The sequence below is a fragment of the Schistocerca cancellata genome, chromosome 2, assembly GCF_023864275.1.
Source record: "Schistocerca cancellata isolate TAMUIC-IGC-003103 chromosome 2, iqSchCanc2.1, whole genome shotgun sequence".
NCBI lineage: Eukaryota > Metazoa > Arthropoda > Insecta > Orthoptera > Acrididae > Schistocerca > Schistocerca cancellata.
In genome coordinates this window covers 824,475,934-824,496,125 of record NC_064627.1, presented here as the reverse complement: position 1 = coordinate 824,496,125, position 20,192 = coordinate 824,475,934, and the positions used below count along the sequence as shown (strand labels likewise).

The 20,192-nt window shown below is 39.7% G+C and overlaps 1 protein-coding gene across 1 annotated transcript in view; it reads right to left on the bottom strand.

Annotated features, from left to right (window-relative positions):
- Positions 1 to 12,070: 12,070 nt before the first annotated feature.
- LOC126162708 (uncharacterized) overlaps positions 12,071 to 20,192 on the bottom strand; it is a 157,316-nt gene continuing 149,194 nt past the window's right edge. The window contains exon 8 of the mRNA XM_049919367.1: positions 12,071 to 13,758. Within this exon, the coding sequence (XP_049775324.1) occupies positions 13,024 to 13,758 (735 nt within the window). The 3' untranslated portion in view covers positions 12,071 to 13,023. The remainder of the gene's footprint in view (positions 13,759 to 20,192) is intronic.

Below are 20,192 nucleotides of genomic sequence, written 5' to 3'. Positions count from 1 at the left end.
GCCATAGCTTTTGTCAGAAAACAAGAGCACACACACATTCACACAATCACTCAGACACAATTCATGTACACACAACCACAATCTCTGGCCGTCCCTCCCTCTCTTGTATAATTATGATATGACACCCAATGACTTCTCCCTCTTTCCTCAGATGAAGAAACAATTACATAGGAGGTATTTACAGGATGACACCACGGTGATTTTCAATGTAGAACTTTTCCTGATCAGCCAAAATGCAGACTACCGTATTTACTCGAATCTAAGCCGCACTTTTTTTCCGGTTTTCGTAATCCAAAAAACCGCCTGCGGCTTAGAATCGAGTGCAAAGCAAGCGGAAGTTATGAAAAATGTTGGTACGTGCCACCACAGCTAACTTCTGCCGTCGAATATATGTAGCGCTACGCGGGCATGCTTTGTAGGCACAAAGATAAATACTGGCGCCAAAACCTCTGCGTCAGTAAATAATTTTTTTTAAAAAAAGTGGAAGACGAGCTTTTTTTCTCCGCTGCGAGTTTCGACCGCTGCATTTTCATACATTATCCAACGAAGTAAATACAAATTCCGTGTTGTTCATCTTCGAATGTAGCACAATTTCAGTGTACTACGAAAATCTGACTGGCAAGACTGTTTGGGATGTTTGTCAATATGGCCAACTCTATGTTCTGAATTTTTTCCTATCTTTGAGAAGAGATGGTTGCTAATACGAACCTGATAAAATTTGAATCACATACAGTATTCTCTTCACCATAAGAATAATACGAATTAAACATTTTGCCATGTATTCTTTCGTGTTTGCTGCTATCTCATTTAAATCCTTCTGCCTAATAAACTACGAAACTAGAGTGAGACAACAGCAAACGCGGAAGAATATACGTATCGTGTCATGTTTATATTCGTATTATTCTTATGCCTAATAGTGATACAGTCAGAAATGAAGCACGGCAAGTGACTAGATTTTTAAATCTAAGATGACTCAAATTTCTGTGCAGAATTTTATGTAATAAAGAAGCGGCCGCAAAGATTTTCAAACGGAGAAAATTTTCGCCAAACTCTCGTTCAGAACATGTTCCATCATACGCAGTCTATTATTTGATTCTTGTTGATCATTATCAAAGAAAGCAGCAGTGTAAGTAACGTCTCTTGCCATTGTTTCACTAATGAGACGATTCCTCTCTCTCTCTCTTTTGTACGCGGCGGTAGCGCGCGTAAAAGCAAGCCATACCGCGAGCCGCGACAGGCCGTTAAGCACGCACTATCAGAATGCGACAAACAATGCATGACACAGTGCAGTAATGCATTTTCAGCTTAAGAGTGACGCAAACACCTATAACAAAGAAAACGGCACTTATCAAATCAAAGCAAAATAAACAATCGATTCAAACCAGCCGAAGCACGTGAAAAAGGAGGGGTACCCGTATAAATACGGACGGAGCGCCTGACGCATAGCAATGGCTACCTGGTAAAGCTTAACTGCTAAGCTTACGACTCGAACCAAACTACTGTAGCTGTATCGTCATTCATTCGACCTAAATTGTGTCTCATATTACAATGGACCAACTTTGTTTCGATTTGGAGGTGCGGCCTAAAACTTTTCTCTCCCCTTGAATTTCGAGTCTCAAATTCCAGGTGCGGCTTAGATTCGGGATTTTTTTTTTTTTTTCCCTTTATTTCGAGTCTCATTTTTCAGGTGCGGCTTAGATTCGAGTGCGGCTTAGATTCGTGTAAATACGGTATTACCAACATGGTCTTTGCCAAATCACCCATCACTGGGAAAAATGTATTGAAGAGTACATATGTCAGAAAGGAGTAACACCATCAGCAAGTTCTGTGGTTGTAGCTTGATTTTTTCAGTCCATTAATTATAATTTAACGTCTACCCTTCACAAACATTAATGGCCATACACTAAACAAATATTTTATGTACAAAATTAAGTAGGGCTTTGCTAACTAACAAGCTAAAATTGAGTCAACATGTACATGTAGTCAAATTAATCAGGAAATGCAATCACCACGTTAGTTCTCTCATTGAGTTGGCATGAGAGGCGGGTGTTATTTTGTATGCTTTAACTCCCTGTTGTCTTATTGATTTATCCTTTTGTCAATGCATCTACTGTGGGTAGTACACTCACTCAGCAAAAGCAAGAAAAAGGAATGTTGTGCAAAGTAAGTAATAAGACAAGCAGTACAGTCCATTGTGAACTGCCATCTATTGTTCCAGCTACTGTTCCCTGTTAATCTTTGAAAAATATTTTTCAGGCATTTGATACCAACTTCAATATAAAACTGCCTCTAATCATTTTCTAATTTCATCCAATAATTTTCTATTATGTCTTTTTGTATCTCCAGAATACAGCAAAATACTCCCTTGGTTCTACCTATCATCCATTTGCTGGCTATGTGATGCACCCATTTCATTGTCATTGCAGTCATAATTAATTCCACTATGGTCTGTTCCCTGAACAATTTGTTTGTTTTCCTCTCTCTTCTAGACATGTCTTGCCATTGGTCACATAGCTGAACATTAGCTTTGAATGGGTTTCACACTATTGTCTGTGTGTCATGGCCAGAAGCTGAAACTGGTAATACACTCTGATAGTGAACTTTCTGTTCTAGACACAATTGAGTCTCCATTTTGAACACTTTACTATGTAACTAAAGTACTCCAAGCCATTTTTACTCTTCTATTTATTTCTTTTGCTTTCAATCTAGTCTTTATCTACAACTGCCCTAAGAATAAAAACTCACTAACTATTTCTATGACTTCATTCTAGAATTGTACTTTTTGTACAACTTAGGAAACTGCAGTTTCTTTCATAGTGGCACCTTCCCTGCTAATCTTGTTGTACTACATCCACATCTATAGATACTCCGCAAGCCACTGTACAGTGCATAGCGGACGGTACCCTGTAACACTACTTTCCCCTCCTGGTCTCCTTGCAAATAAAGTGAGGGAAAAATGACTGACTGTACGCCTCCGTATGAGCCCTAATTTCTCATATCTAATCTTCGTAGTCCTTACGTGCGATTTATGTTGGTGGCAGTAGAGACGTTTGGCAGTCAGCTTCTAATGCCAGTTCTCTAAATTTTGTCAATAGTGTTTCTCGAAAAGAACATTGCCTTCCCTCCAGGGATTCCATTTGAGTTCCTGAAGCATCTATGTAACACTTACATGTTGTTTGAATCTACCAGTAACAAATCTAGCCGCCGGCCTCTGAACTGCTTCCATGTCTTCCTTCAATCCGACATGGTACAGATCCTAAACACTCGAGTAGTACTCAAGAATAGGTCACCCAGGTGTCCTATATGAGGTTTCCTTTACAAGTCAACCACTCTTTCCTAAAATTCTCCCAATAAACTGGAGTCATCCATTTGCCTCCTGTACCACAGTTTTCACATGCTTGTTCCACCTCATATCACTTTGCAACATTACATCCAGACATTTAACCCTTTGTCTTACAATTTAAGTTCCGTTAGCGTTAGCCGTAAGTGGCTGCAAGATACAGATGCGCCTTACGATTCCCAGTGCTTACACATGCTAAGGCTGCGGTGCACTACGCCTGGTGGCATCCGAAGTCGTGCAGACGCCCTCGGGATTTGTAAGTACATGTGTGAGATACCAGTAACGTGACATTTCTACAGGTATCATAAATAATGACGATTAGTTGCCCATTGGAAACGAAACATTCATTGTCTCAAATGCAACAATATGTTCACAAGCATCTTATTTCCCTTTATAAGCAAAGATACATGGATGAAATACATCTTAATAATAATATTCACAACAATGCAATGATCTAAGACTGTATAATATTTTGTTCAAAACATTCTGGGACCTGTTACATTAGTACGTTGGCAAACATATTTTCAAATGCAACGGCTTCACAATGATGTGTACATGAATTTAATAGTCTTTGATTGTATGACATCGTTCAAAACAATCTGTCACATGTAATGCAACCCTGCACTTTTTGCATTCCCAACTTGTTTTGCTGCACACTACACAAGCTCTCACAGGATTTACTTTTGTTGGTGTTGGATCAATACATTTGGGAAAATGCGCCCAATGTTACACATGCAGTCTTTGTGGTATATCGCCGGATGCTAATCGTCCCTTTCGATTATATTCCGGTAAAGGTATAGTTTTCAACAATGATTCTGCAATGTGAATCCTATATTGTGCGTAGCTCTGTTGTTTGCCGCAATGTATTTTGTAATACAAAATGTACGTGTTAAATAAAGCAACATTAAATAGGTAAAAGAATATCTTGCGGTATCCTTTCATACATTTTCTCATAGCAGGGAAGCATGAGCATCTGATCTTGACGATCAATTCCAATAATGCCTCTACTGTATTCGATGACACATTTCGGTTTCCACGACACATTGCGGAGAGGTGTATCTGTGGCAATCATTTCTGCTGTTGAATGTTTTGTGGAAAGCATGTAAACATGTCATTTATCTTTCCATTTTAGTGCCAATATTCCATTACAACTCCGCACTGTATATTCTCCCTTCTTTAATTTTGTCTTCAGGAAGAATGTGGGCATATTTTTTCTGTTTGAGCACACTGTTCCAATCACATTAGTTTTATTGGTGAGGAGAGTTTTGTAATGTTTTGGTGAAGAAAACCAGTTATCTAAATACAGAGTATACCATTTGTGTAATACCGACTGTGATAGTTCTAGAACTACACTTTCAAAGGCACTACTACTAGCATCACGTTTGTTACTACCCGTGTATATCTTAAAATCATAGCAGTATCCTGAACTTGACTCACACAATTTATAAATTTTAATACCAAATCTCGCTCTTTTTGATGGGTTAAATTGTTTGTAGGATAAGTGCCCCTTAAATTTCATTAATGATTCATCAATGGCAATATTCTCTTGCATTGTGTACACTTCCTTACATTTTTGATTGAACATATCTATGACTGGTCTTAGTTTGTACAGCTTACCTGTGTTGTTAGCTAAACTGTTATTCGCTAGATGCAGAAATCTACTAATGTGCAGAAGTCTCCTGAATGGTACCGTCTTCCTAAATATTGGCATTTCTATAACGGTTTCCTTACTTCAGCCATGATCATACATAGAGCAATGTATATTTTTATTTCATCACACCCGATAGGAGACCACTTTTGGTCTATTTTTCGTCTCTTCCGTTCATTGTTGAGTATGTCTTGTGCATATCTATTCGTCTCACTTACGATGTTTTCCCAAAATGTACTATTAAATATTAAATAGAAAACGTCTAATTCTATTATGCTTGTACTCAAATGCTGTAAAGCTGCTTCCTTTATTCCGCATAGTTCCATATATGTCCAGATTGTTGGTTCATTGTCTTCCTTTTGCCACATCCACAACTCAGATTGTTGCTGGTAGGTTTGCTCTTCTTCGTCGGTATCATCTTCAGTCACGAGCCACTTACACAGTTTTCTTACAGGAGGTAAAACATCGCTACCACTGTCACTGCCGCTGTCAAAATATCCTGCAAAATCATTGTTGGCTATGCCACCACATGTCTCCCTTTCCTCATGAACACGTTTGCTACACGTCGGGAACATTGTGAGAGTATTTTATGATTAACCATTAATACCATACATTTTCTGTCTTTCTTTTCTGAATATGCTATTTGATAAGCTACATTTATTTCTCAGTCATTAGTGTCAACTTTTAATGTATAAAATGTATTTTGCAATGCATTCCAACATTTATTACATCAATTTATATTTATTGCGTTACATAAATGTATTACATAAATGTGACACAAGAATTGCACTTGGAGAACAAGAGCCATAACACGAAGTATATGATATATATATATATATATATATAGACACACACACACACACACACACACACACACACACACACACACACACACACACACACACACACACACAGGGAGAGGGGGGGAGAGAGAGGGGGGAGAGGGGGGAGGGAGAGAGAGAGAGAGACAGAGAGAGAGAGAGAGAGTGAGAGAGAGATTAAAAATCAATCTAAGTCAGACAAACATATCAACCTTAACATTACTGACAAAAATCTGAGCACCATATAGAACAACATCTTGCAACCAACCTACATATCTGAAATACAATGCCAATGCATTAATTTTCAGTCATAAGCTCCACTCACATATTAGTCAGTATTACACAAATGACAGAAGAGAAAAATATGGAAAATAAAATTCTCATCCACTTTCACCCAGTAACACCTGAAGCCAATGTATACAGCAAAACATATTTTGCTGGTGCAGTTGTACTTAAATGTTTTGTCAATCATCCAATGCTAACTGAGCAAAGTAAACACTTACAAAAAAGAAACAAAAACAGTAAATGAAACAACTATTTCTAGAATATAATGTGACAGCATAACTTCAACATTATTAATAACATAAATAGTGTGATAAACTCTCTCAGTACAGTAAGACAGTTTTAAAACTTTTTGAAGCAATTACAAAAAATAACATTATGATTATGACAGACCTAGTAACACAAGCAGAGCTAAAAGACCATTCAGTCATAGACAGCTATATTGTAAAGCTTTAAGTATTCAAGCCTTTAATTTACTCCCTCTACATACTAGAACAACAGACAATAACAACAGACAATATACATATGACATCAACAAAATATTTTTAAACTACAGTTGCACTACATAGACCAGTCTTGAGGCATGTAACATAATTTATCAGTTTATCTAGGCACTTATAATAACAAAATTGTTCTAGAAGCATTACAAAAAGAAGCTTCAAATTTTATGCAACGCAATTTGAGTAAGTGATAACTACAGTCAGTAAACTTTTTCTTTGGGCTCATATGGAGTGTCACGCAGGAAGCAGAGAGACAGAGACTGCTATGAGAAGGGGGAAGTCCCCACCTTCTTCACACATTACACCCACTAACACTTAGGCTTTGTGCTTCATACTGATCATCTACTGTCATCATTGTTAACAAGCTTTCTTTTTAAGAAGGAATTGTAGGCAGTGCCCGTAATGGAACTATAATCGCCAAATGTACATTTGTAGCATCTGTAGATTTAGAGATAGCTTTTGACAATGTTCACTGGAACACACACTTTGAAATTCTAAGGTTATCAATAATAATTTACAGAGAGTGAAAGTTGTCTACAATTTCTACAGAAACCAGACTGCAGTTATGAGATTCTTACATGGAGACCCCCCAACACAACACAGAAAAATGAAACACAGAACTCAATATTGACTACTACAGTGCCACTGCACACAGTGTTATTTGATAACAAAGGTTGGGAGGGTTGGACACAAAAAAATAGTGCCTCAAAGTCTTCCAAAATTTACCAATTCTTAATTATGGAGACACGATCTGTCCCAATTAGATCACTGTCTGGGATACATCAATAAGTAAATCATAGATAAAGTTCTCCCTTTTCTGTTGTAACAATTGCTTATTATGAAAATAACTTATCTTACAGAATACAGAGAGAACATTACACTCTGAAAAATAAATGCATTATAGATCTGTAAAATCTAAACATTCTAACCATAAAAATAGTCACAAATGATTGTATCAGGTATACTGTCATGTTTGGCAAATGTAGAATTGGGTTAATGCCGAGGTGAGAAAAAAGTTACACTCTTACAGCACTGTTGGGTAGGGCACCCCGAGATGTAAGTTGGGACACCTAATTGGAAAGGTTTTCTTTCTTCACACACAATGGCACTTTTCCTTTGTAAAGTACGAGTGCGGCATCTCAAGTGTATTAGTGGAGTGTAGGTGACTTTGATGAGTGCATTTATAATGTAGTGTAATGTCTGTGTTGTTGTTGTTGTTGGTGGTGGTGGTGGTGGTGGTGGTGACAGAGAATGGGGAAGATGAAACCCTCTGCCAGGAAACTATGCTAGTAACATCAACAGGACAGGAAAAGTTGAAGTCCCCAGTTATGTAGTTACAAGCCACTAGTAATTCACTCCTATTCCTTGTAAAATAAAGAGGCAAAATAAATAAGCAAAAGTAGGCCCCATGGTTTGCAGAGGACTGTGTAAACATTCAAAACACAGAAATAGAGCAAAAGGGAAACATTAGCTGATATTTAGTTGTTTCTCTTGATCTCTTATAATGTATGATGTATTTAGCCACATGAAACCTCATCCTATTTTTGTTCTTTTCTCCTTCCACTCTTCTTGATATTTCAAAAAGAAACCTACTCATCTGGAAATTAAAAACAAACTGTAATCATTCTGTGGGATTGGCAAGCAGATCACAATACATACATTTTATTACTGTGTTATCTTTTATACAAACATGAAGCTTTCCATGTTACTTTCTTTTGCTCTTTTTCTGACACTTCTATGAATTAGTTGTTTGTATGAACTCTCCACTACATCAGAAAACACAAAAAATACATATTAATGTAACAAAACAATTTTCACCAGTCCCAAATGCTTCATACTTTGACACACTTCCCATGCTATGGTATGCAACTACTGCAGAAAATATATAATTGAAAACATGTCACTTATCAATATACAGTACTTGTCAATGGAATATAGTTACAAAAATCACCAACTCTATTACAAAATTTATGCATAACATAGATATTATATAGCACCATAAACTAGATTAGTAAAAGAAATGAGCATATGTAAACAGTCTTTATAACAAAGGAGATTTCTTCAATTGAGAGTTTTGAGAGGCATTTCACTGGAAGTGTTGTGCCTGAATATCTAGCACTCACTCTGAAGATAAGGTACTTGGAATCAAATATATGAAAGCATTGTAACACCTTTTCTCAGGCTTCATGAAATTTTAAACCAACTGCCACAGATCAATAACTTCTTGTCACAACATTCAGACAGTCTTCTGGCCATCTTCATGTGTATTCAAAATATTGTGGCAAGAAATTATTGACATCTGGCAGTTCACCTGACATTTCATGGAACGGCCTGCACTGTCTGTCCAGAAAGTTCCAAGACTGATTTTATTCCCACCAGTTACAAGAAGAAGTACCTCCTCCTCCTCCTCCTTCTTCTTCTTCTTCTTCTTCTTCTTCCTTTTTTTAAAGTAATTAATGAACTTTGAAGTCCAAATTCTTTATTTGCTTTCACTTCTCTCCTTCTATTAGAGATCCAACTGAAGAGTAAGTATCTAGCCTCATGTATATATTAAATACAAATAAAAGTTTTTGCTCAGCATTCTTGAGATCACCGACTTCATCCTCTACTTTTTTGCAGCATTCTTATTTATGTAACAATATTAAGTAAAAAGATATACATTTTATCTTCATAACTGTTCCCAAGACAATTAGTCCATCTAAGGATATACTTTCAAAAAGTCAGGAAAGCATTTCATCAGAGCCTATGTTCATTAACACTGAGCTTTACAAAAAAAAATCATAATGCTTCACAGAAGAAACATGTTTGTGATCTTCTGCAGTTATCTTGTGAATGAGCAACACTCACTCATAATCAGAGTGAGTGTTCAAACATAACTAGGCAATTCCAGTAGTAAGTGAAATCTAATACATTCAAACAAATGAGATAAAATTTCACAGAGAGGCTAAAACACTAGTGGCAGTGTTTTTGTGGCAGCTAATGCCGACTCTACCACACTTCATTTATTCATAACATTATGAAAAGCCAGTCTACTTTTTGTGTCTGAAATGTTGGCTATTTTGTATTAGTGAAATACTTAATTTTCCTGAGGATTTGTGCAATAAAATATAAATTAACAATACCTGCTGCGCCTTCATCAACTGCACGAATCAAAGTGATGAAACAACACATTTTTCATCTTACAACTAAGCACATTAGTATAAAAATAAAATCTGACACATATTTTTAATGTTAATGAAAGAGTCATTGACTATATCGGAATTGGAATTATGCTTAAGATAATTGCAGGAAAGTAATCTGGTTTTTAATAATTACAGATTTCCTTTAAACAACAAGGAGCTTGCAAAAATATGGGCTGTAACTATGAAACAAGACTAATGGTTTCTACTATAGCCAATTATCTCTGCTCAACTCATTTTGAAGAAAAATACATATATCAGACAAATGGGCAAAGGTATGTTTTGCACAAATCAATACCAACTATTAACTATTCCACCACATAAAAAAAATCTTATAACCACTAGACAGAAAGCAAGTTTTCGACAATTTGCAAGACAATGGTATCAATGAAGCATCAGTAGCACAGAGTAAGTCTATAATTTAATTTTATTCCATGTTCTTATTACATTAACAATATAATGAAAATGATAGTCGCTACTCACCATATTGTGGAGATGCTGGGTCGCAGAAAGGCACAACAAAAATACTGTTGGAAAGTAAGCTTTCAGCCAACAAGGCCTTTGTTGAAAGTACACAACATACAAACATGCACATCCTCGGGCAAACGCAACTCGCACACACATGACCACAGTGTCTGGCAGCTAGAGCCAGAGACTGTGGTCATGTGTGAGTGAGTTGTGTTTGTGTGAGGGTGTGCATGTTGTCTGCTTTTGACAAAGGCCTTTATGGCTGAAAGCTAACTTTCTGATAGTCTTTTTGGTGCCTTTCTGCAACTCAGCACCTCCACTACATGGTGAATAGCAACTATCCTTTTCATTATATTATTATGTTCCATCCTGTATTTTCCTTTGTTTTCTTATTACACTGATACAGATGATTTCTATTATTTTTATGTAGAAAAATTATTATTAAAGCCTTATGGTGGAAGTTAATTCTTCCCGTGCCAAGTTCAACTGTTCATGAACAGTGGTTCTTTACAACAACTGAATTTGGTGAAGAAACTGATAATGCGAAACTTACAAAACGGCTCCTCAAGTATTATTTTATCTGCAGAATAGATAATTTATGTGAATCTGAAACGTTTGAGCAAAGAGGCAAGGTTGTAAGATAAGTATATACCAAGCCTATCGGAATGTGAAAATGCAATGTTAATGAAAACATTGTAAAAATGAAATGCCCATGAAAACATTGTAAAAATGTAATACCCATAAAAACATTGTAAAAATGTAATGCCCATAAAATCATCATAAAAATGGAATTCCAACTAAACATTCAAAAAATGAAACATCATTAAATTGTTTTGTCATCTTATAAGTCATTGTCATTATTATTATTATTATTATTATTATTATTATTATTATTATTATTATTTAACTTTCTTGTATTAGTTACTTGTAACATGTAAATTTATTTTTTTTTTTTCAAATATTCTCTTCTATAATGGACTGGTTTTTGTGGCTTACGCTTAAAATACCAACAAAAGTACAGAATTTCTGTGCCAATCACCACAAAACATTTCGAAGTTTACACCATAATCTTCAGGTGGTATCTGTTCAAATGGCATTGATTTATGTTCAGCTTGTGAACAATGAGTACAGTTATTATGGTAGGACAAACATGATGTTTTCAGTCATCTTGCAGCTTTATATGCATAGAAAAGATTCCACATTTTAACTAAATTTTCCTTGTTGTAGCCAATATACACAGAAATTGTCACTGTCTATAGTTTTTTGAGATAAAGTGACACTAGTGTACGCTGTTTCAACTTAGTTGAAGGCAATTTCAAGGGCACATGGCACAGCATTAACATCCCTGTCCGAAAAAGTGGCAGACGGGGTTTCAATTTGTTTCACACATGGTGGACATATGGCCACTCTATGAAAGTTTATCTTGTTGATTCAAACAATACAGTCTACAGTTGACTCTGAAACTATACTTCTCATAAAAATGTTGATCATTATATTAATGACAAAAAAAGTAGATTAAAATCAACTGAATTGAGCAAGAACAGCTTCTGAGGCAGCACATGTATATCTATCTCAGGAGCCCACAAGGGCGGGCAAGTGAGGGCATTTGTCACTGCCTCCCTCCCGGAATCAGGAGTATAGGTGTTTTATTCATATATTGAGTGAATAACCACCAGTTCTCTAGGATATAGTTAGTTTTTTTTTTTTTTTTTTTTTTGGTGTCACCTCCAAAAATTAATTCCTGTGGCAGGATATGTCCTGCAATTGACCAACTCGTCTATATTAAAAAATGACAATTTTACAGTCTTGTAAGCACCCAGCCCCCCCCCCCCCCCAGGAAAATTTCTGTGGATGACAATGACTGTGGTACTTAAAATCAACATCAGAGGAAACAGTTCAATGTATCAGTACAAAGGCAGATTCCCCACAGCTAATCAGTTACAATTATTTCTTGGTGACATGAAGAAAATACCTACTATCAAACTTAGTGTGCATTGTGGTGTTCTGATTTACATGAGATTCTATATCTGGATCAGAATGCCAATGTGATCTGGCAGTCGAGCACAACAGAGTGATATTTGGGCAGATATTGTCAGTTCACGATGACTTGTGCATAAAATATCATAGCTGTAGCAGCCACTGTGTGGTTCTGAACTGTGTATGTTAACACAGCTCCCATTAATGAACAGTATTGAACCCGCTTTGCAGGACTGTAAGTGACTCAGCACTTTTCTGCATGCTCTTGCTGGTAGTTGAATGCATCAGTTGTATTAAATTAAATTCCTACACAGAAAAAAAGAAGTTCACAGTAGAAACAAATCTTACATTTATGTTATCAGCCACAATCATAATCTGTAATTGATGGCACCTGCGCAATATGATTATAGTGGAACGAGTACATGATGTGATATACCTCATTCTCTGATTGGTTATTGCTATGGCATCTGTCCAGGTAGCAAATTACTGTCAAACACTGCTATCCTGATCTAGGTATAGAAGCATTTACTACACTGGCAGTGAAGCTCTTTAAATTATTCCTTCTTATGTAGTGAAATCCTTTCTTTTTTGTTATACTAAGTACCATATTGATATCCGTCACCCTGTCCAAAGGGTATATGACAAAATGTTTGGAGCTATGAAACATAAGCGGAAAAAGTCATCTGTTGCCAAGTGATAAAATAAACTATTGATGAAGGAAATTTTGTGCCAGGGGAAGAGTGGGACAAGGGAGATACTACTATCCTACAAGAGAATAAACAATGGCAAAAAAAATGGCACATTTAAATCAGAGGACAAAATCATGTAAAAGATCCTGCATATCCTCTTCCTGCACTTCTTGTTGCTCATCTGGCTCCTTTTCCTCATCATCAGACTTCAGTAGGTTAAGTTCATCAATGCATCCAGGAAACGCCTTATTAGTGACAATCTGCCTTTGTCCAGGAAGCTCACCAGTGGATTTCTCAAGGCTAATTTCCATCTGAAGTGGAGATTTTTGTTTTACTGGAATTTCCAATTTAGATAAATTTGAATGCTCTGGACATGGTCGTTCCCAGGGAGAGAGGGACCCTGGTGCGGGTGGCCGTTCCCTCAGATCTCGCTCTGCTGCCTTCATGGCAGCCCACACTCGAGTGTGGGCTTCTGCTCTATTACGTTCTGCTCCAGGAGGTGGTGGCAAGCATGGAAGAACTGTACCAACACCGCGCAGTGCTCGCAGCATGGGTTCCAGTTTTGTGGGCAAGCAGTAGGTACGAAAAGTGCGGATTTCTGGTGGCAAATGCTGGACAGTAGTGCCAGGAGGTAGGCAAACTACAACGCGAGGTCGTCGTCTAGCTAGACAAGGTGCTAGTAACTGCATCGACAAAAGGTCCGGATCAACTAATGATTCCCCTGCTCCATGTTCCAGGTTGAACGCCGGATGTAGACAGCCAAATTTATCAGGAATCCCTGGAGGAGGTGGTGAAGCAACCATCAGAACATAATCTGCAATTCCCAAGGATGTGGTGTACCAGCGGACGGGATCCTGCACAAAATCACATACATTTCAGTTCATTGATTTATTTAAACACATAATACTAAGATAAAATGCACCAAATCTCACAGCAAGCTAGGCAATATTACTTGCTTCAACAACTATTTTCACATACTTCCAACTTCAAATCCAATAGCTAGTGTGAGCATTGCACTATTCTTAATTATTAGTCACACTTACATCTGCTACTTTATTTCCAATCTTAACGACATAACATGAGGACTCTATATGAACTTGAAGGCTGGCATGAGTTGCACAATATTCACTAGGCAAGCCTTCTTGAGGCAGTGTGGCACTGTTGTATTTTGATGATCTGATGACGTGAACTGACTTATCCAACCAGTTATACGAGAACCTACAGTTAAATATGGGATTTATAACACAGTTCAAAAAAGTTTTCATCATGTCTAGCTTCACCTTTGCCAGACATGAAAGTTGTATTAAGCTGAACAAAAAAATCAGAGAGCACACAATGGATTAGATGATGGACTACTGCATTTGTAATCTGCTCATAAGCTTCCTTTAAAAATGATAGGTTATGAGAATAAAGCACAAAATTAAGACAATTGTGGCAGAAAGCGAAATTTCATATTATGGGTATGATTATTATATCTATGAAAGCTGGACAGGCATAACTGATTGCTATTATAATGGAAACACCAAGTTAGAATAACAACAATATAAGGAATAGGATAGATTGCTACTCGCCCTAAAGATGACCCTCGAATTGTACACAAGCGCAACACACATATTCACACTAGTAAGTACACCTTACGCACACTTGGCTGCCACCACCGGCAGCTTTGGTGAAATGTGAGTGTCATGTGAATAGCAATCTGGAGTGGGATGTTGAAGGGAGAGGGATAGTAGGATATGGGTGGAGGAAGAGAAGAGTGCTGTCTGGCACGGCGTGCAAGGACTAGAGACTGCCAGGCACAGTGTCAGGAGGTGGGGTTTGGGGGAGGGGAGGAAAAGGGGGGAGCAAAAATGGAGGAGGGCAAATAAGGAGAAGGGTGGAAGAGGAAGGGAGTGCAAGAGGAAGGAGAGCACAAGGGGAAGGAGAGCACAAGGGGAAGGAGAGCACAAGGGGAAGGAGAGCACAAGGTGAAGGAGAGCGCAAGGTGAAGGAGAGCACAAGGGGGGGGGGGGAGAGCGCATGAGGAGGAGAGCACAGGACGAGGAGATCACGAATGTAAAATTAGAGAGATTAGAGCGCGCACAGAGGCTTTCAGACAGTCGTTCTTCCCGCGAACCATACGCGACTGGAACAGGAAAGGGAGATAATGACAGTGGCACGTAAAGTGCCCTCCGCCACACACCGTTGGGTGGCTTGCGGAGTATAAATGTAGATGTAAATGTAGATGTAGACGAGGAGAGCGCAGGAGGCGGAGAGCGCAGGAGGCGGAGAGCGCAAGAGGAGGAGAGCGCAAGAGGAGGAGAGCGCAAGAGGAGGAGAGCGCAAGAGGAGGAGAGCGCAAGAGGAGGAGAGCGCAGGAGGAGGAGAGCGCAGGAGGAGGAGAGCGCAGGAGGAGGAGAGCGCAGGAGGAGGAGAGCGCAGGAGGAGGAGAGCGCAGGAGGAGGAGAGCGCAGGAGGAGGAGAGCGCAGGAGGAGGAGAGCGCAGGAGGAGGAGAGCGCAAGAGGAGGAGAGCGCAAGAGGAGGAGAGCGCAAGAGGAGGAGAGCGCAAGAGGAGGAGAGCGCAAGAGGAGGAGAGCGCAAGAGGAGGAGAGCGCAAGAGGAGGAGAGTGCAACAGGAGGAGAGCGCAAGAGGAGGAGAGCGCAAGAGGAGGAGAGCGCAAGAGGAGAATGGACAAGTACATTGGCAGAGAGCGGCACACAAAGGGGATGAGGGAATGTGAGAGGGGAGGAGATGATAGGACAAAGGGCAGAAACTATTGGGTGAGGTGTGGGGCAGTAGGTTACTGTAGGCTGAGGCCAGGGTAATTTCAGCAGCAGTGAATGTCTCGTAAGGATAACTCCCTTCTGTGTAGTTCAGGGAACCTGGTGGTGGAGGGTAGGATCCAGATGGCTTGGGTTGTGATGCAGCCATTGAAATCAAGCATGCTGTGTCTGCAGCATGTTTGTCGCAGGGTGATCTACTTTGCTTTTGACCACAGTTTGGCACTGCCCCTTCATCCTGATGGGACAACTGGTTGGTAGTCATTCCAATATAAAAAGCTTTGCAGTAGTTGCAGCGGAGCTGGTGCATAACATGGCTGCTTTCACAGGTGGCCCGGCCTTTGTTGGGGTGAGTAAGCCTGTGACAGGACTGGCATAGGAAGTACTCGATGGGTAGATTGAGCAGGTCTTGAACCTAGGTCTTCCACAGAGATATGATGCCTGTGGAAAGAGATTGGATTGGGAATGGCATAGGGATGGACTAAGGCATTTTGGAGGTTGGGTTGGTAATGGAACACCACTTTATGAGGGGTGGGAAGGATCTTTGGTACGATGTCCCTCATTTCGGGGCATTATGAGAGGTAATCAAAGCCCTGACAAAGGATGTGGTGCAGTTGTTCCAGTCCAGGATGGTACTGGGTGATGATGAGAGCATTCTTTTGCAGTTGTCTCACCCAAGAGCACAACATGCTTGATATCAATGGCTGCTTCACAACCTGAGCCATCTAGGAGGAGTCAACTACAGAAGAGTGCTCTCTTCGTCACTCAGTACCACTGCAGAATGGAACAACTAAACCACATCCTTTGTCAGGGCTCTGATTATTCTCATCATGGCCTGACATGAGGGACATCCTACCCAAGATCCTTCCCATCCCTTCAGAAATGGTGTTCTGTCGCCCACCAGGCCTCCACAACATCCTACTCAATCACTATGCCACTTCCAATCCCAATCCCTTGCCTCAGGGACTATATCCCTGTAGAAGACCTAGGTGCAAGACTTGTCCAATCCACACACCAAGCACTTCCTATTGCAGTCCTGTCACAGACTTACCTTACCCCAACAAAGGACGGGCCACCTGAGAAGGGAGCCACGTTGTGTCGCAGTCGTGCTGCAACCACTGCACAGCTTTTTATATTGGTACAACTACTAACCAGCTGTCCTCCACAATGAACATCAACCGCCAAACTGTGGCCAAAAGCACAGTAGACCACTCTGTGGCAAAACATGCTGCAGAACATAACATCCTTGATGACAATCCAGGCCATCTGGACCCTCCCCTCCAACACCAGATTTTCTGAACTACACAGATAGGAGTTATCCTTACAATACATTCTCCGCTCCCGATATTATGCTGGCCTCAACCTATTGTAACCTACTGCCCCCACACCCCTCATTCAACAGTTTACACCCCCTTCATCCTATCACCTCCTCCTATCTCACATTCCCTCATCCTCTTTGTCTGCCACTCTCTCCCAATTTACCTGTCTGTCCTTTCCACTTCCCTGCTTTTCCACTCCTTTCCTTCTCTGCTCTGCTCTTTTTCCCCTCCCCTCCCCCTTTTTTTTATGCACCCACACCCCATGCCCTGATGCTGTGCCTGGCAGTCTCTAGTCCCTGCATGCCCTGCCCTGCCAGGCAGTGCTCTTCCGTCCCCCCCCCCCCCCCAACTCCATACCGTACGCTGCTATCCCTACCCCTACCCCTTCCCCTTCCCCGCCCCACTCCAGCTAGCTGTTCACGTGAAATTTGCATTCTGGTTCAAGCTGCCAGTGGTGAGGCTGAGGATGCCTGAGGTGCGCTTCCTTGAGTGAGTGTGTGTAAGTTTTATTTGCTGAGGACGGCTCTGGCTGATAGCTGCATGTGTATCAGTCTTTTTGTTGTGCCTGTCTGCAACTCAACAGGTCATCTTAATGGTGAGTAGCAATCTCCCTATTCCTTATATGGCTTACTATTATATTAATGATGACATTGATGATGATGATTTGTGGTGGAAAGTACAAAACAGCAAGTTCATAAGGGTCCTTGCATTAAAGATATACTGATGAAAATTGTGAAAATCTATAGAAAACTGTCAAATAAAATGGAAAACCAAGTTTCAGCCCCCCGCAAGAATCGTAAGGCAACCCCAACATGATGAGCTTCAGAAAATCCCGTAATAAAATCCCAACGTTGAGTCTCTGTATGAGTAATAAAATTAAATCTAAAAACATGATTAATAACGGTGAATTCCGCTTTAACAAACTGTATTGTGTGTCGTCATCGGGCAAGAACTGCTCAACCCTGGAGACTTGTGTGGTGAAATTAGAAGTCGGGCATCTAAAACAAACTTAAAAATCCATTCAAGCTACAGTGGAGTCAGCACAACACAATGTGGGCAGTTATAGATGGTGCCCAACGTTCCTTTGTTTAACTGCGCGTCATCAAAATAAGTATGAAATGCTAATGTTCTTGCAATACATAATGTCGACTGTTGAGTGAAAGTTCGTACCTATTTTGCCATTTTAGAGAAGAGAAACCTTAAGCGCTTCTGCTTCTATAGTCTCAGTATCAAATGTTCACTAATTTCAATTTACTTCCTATCTCAGTTCAGTATTTAACACAAATTATATATCAATGTCATTTCAGAGATATTATGTCGGTTCCACACTAACGGAATAACACGTAATTGTCATTTAACATCACTTTTATTAATAATCCTTTTTCTTATGACGTAAATGTTAATGAATGATCACTATCTAGGAGGAAAGAGGGATTGATCCTAAACATGAGATAATAGCTTTTAATGAGCCCGCAATCATTAATTAAACAAAAAGTCACGTTCAAGGATGATATGCGAACAACTTTCGTTACGTCCATTTTCACATATGTGTCAAAACTAATCCTGTCGCCCGCAATTCAAATTAGCACTGACATTAACCCCTTTTGTCTGAACATCGAATCATAACTATTATGTGAAAGTTTATTATAGTCCCCGAATTAACTCCTTTCAGATACACGCACGACCGAACAGCAGAACGAAACACAAACGACTTGTTTTAACAACTGAACAACGCAATGACGTTACATTACGACAATGTCCGCCCAATGAACATCTCTTTGACTTTATCTTCTCTACTCTGCTTACTTAAATTATTCCTAATTACAATTTATTCAGCTATTTAACGAAAACATCTAACAAAAATTAAATAAATTTATCCCAACGTAAAAGATCCGTTATAAGGAGGAGTGAACAGCGAGCAGGAGGAGGAGGGGGATAGCCTTAGTAGTAGCCAGAGGGATGCCCTACTCCACCCCTGCCTTTAGACATTAATGCCCCTCACCTGTAATAACTCAAGGATTTCCTTTGCACTGATCCCAAATAGCTTTGTTGCTTGTGGCCGATGATTGAATGGCCATTCCAGTAGCGGCTGTACAATGTAGCTGGATGCTGGCCGTGTAGGAATGGACAATGCCCTATATGCTTGGCATACCACAAGAAGGATACATTGAATAGGCATCGGAGGTTCACCAGCCTCCACACACAAGCTAACAACAGCGGTCATGCATTAGGCCCCTGTTGACAGCCTAATACCCTTGTGGTGGACTACATCCAGCATTTTGAGGTATGGAGGCTTTGCTGGCCCACAAATCTGGCATCCATATTCAAGCCAGGGTTGCACAAAGGCCTGGAGCAGATGTGCCCTGTCAGCTCCCCAAGATCTATAACTGACACATTTAAGGATGCTTAAGGCCTTGAGACATCTAAGTTTCAATTCTTTAAGGTGTGGCACCCATGTTAACTTATCATCAAAAGCAAGGCCCAGATACTTCACCTTTTCCTTAAAAGTGAGAATGGTGTCCTCCAGTTTTAATACAGATAAATTAAACAGACAGCAGAAACAATTGAAATCAACACAAACTGTTTTCTCCAAAGAGAATGTAAATACCTGTAGTGTAAGATCACTCATCCAACTGCCTGATCGTCATTCGCAATTGCCGAGTAGCCCTTGCAAGGCAGGAGGATGCACAGAAAAAGGAGAAGTCATCCACAAACAAGGAACATAGTACAGGATGTTGCACTGTGGATGTAATACTGTTTATTGCAAAGGCGAAGATTAGAGATTAGATTAGATTAGTACTTGTTCCATAGATCATGAATACGACACTTCATAATGATGTGGAACTTGTCAGGTTAATAAAAGGTGTCTATAGAAGATATTACATTACACAAAATATTACATAACACTTAATTTTTTTTCCTTTGCTGTGACACTGAAAGCACTCCCTTAAGGGATACCCCTCTTCTGCTTAACATGGTCAGACAGAACATTCCCAACCTTGTATCTAAAGTATCTGTCTGAGAGAAAGGATTGTATGAGGGTGGGTAGGCATCTACAGAACCCCCACTGATACAGTTGCAATACAATATTACGCCTCCAGGTAGTATTGTAGACCTTTTCCAATTGAAGAAAACACTGATATGGTGTTCCTTACGAAGGAACACTTGAATTGCTGCTTTGAGCAGGGTAAGATTATCGAGTGTGGAT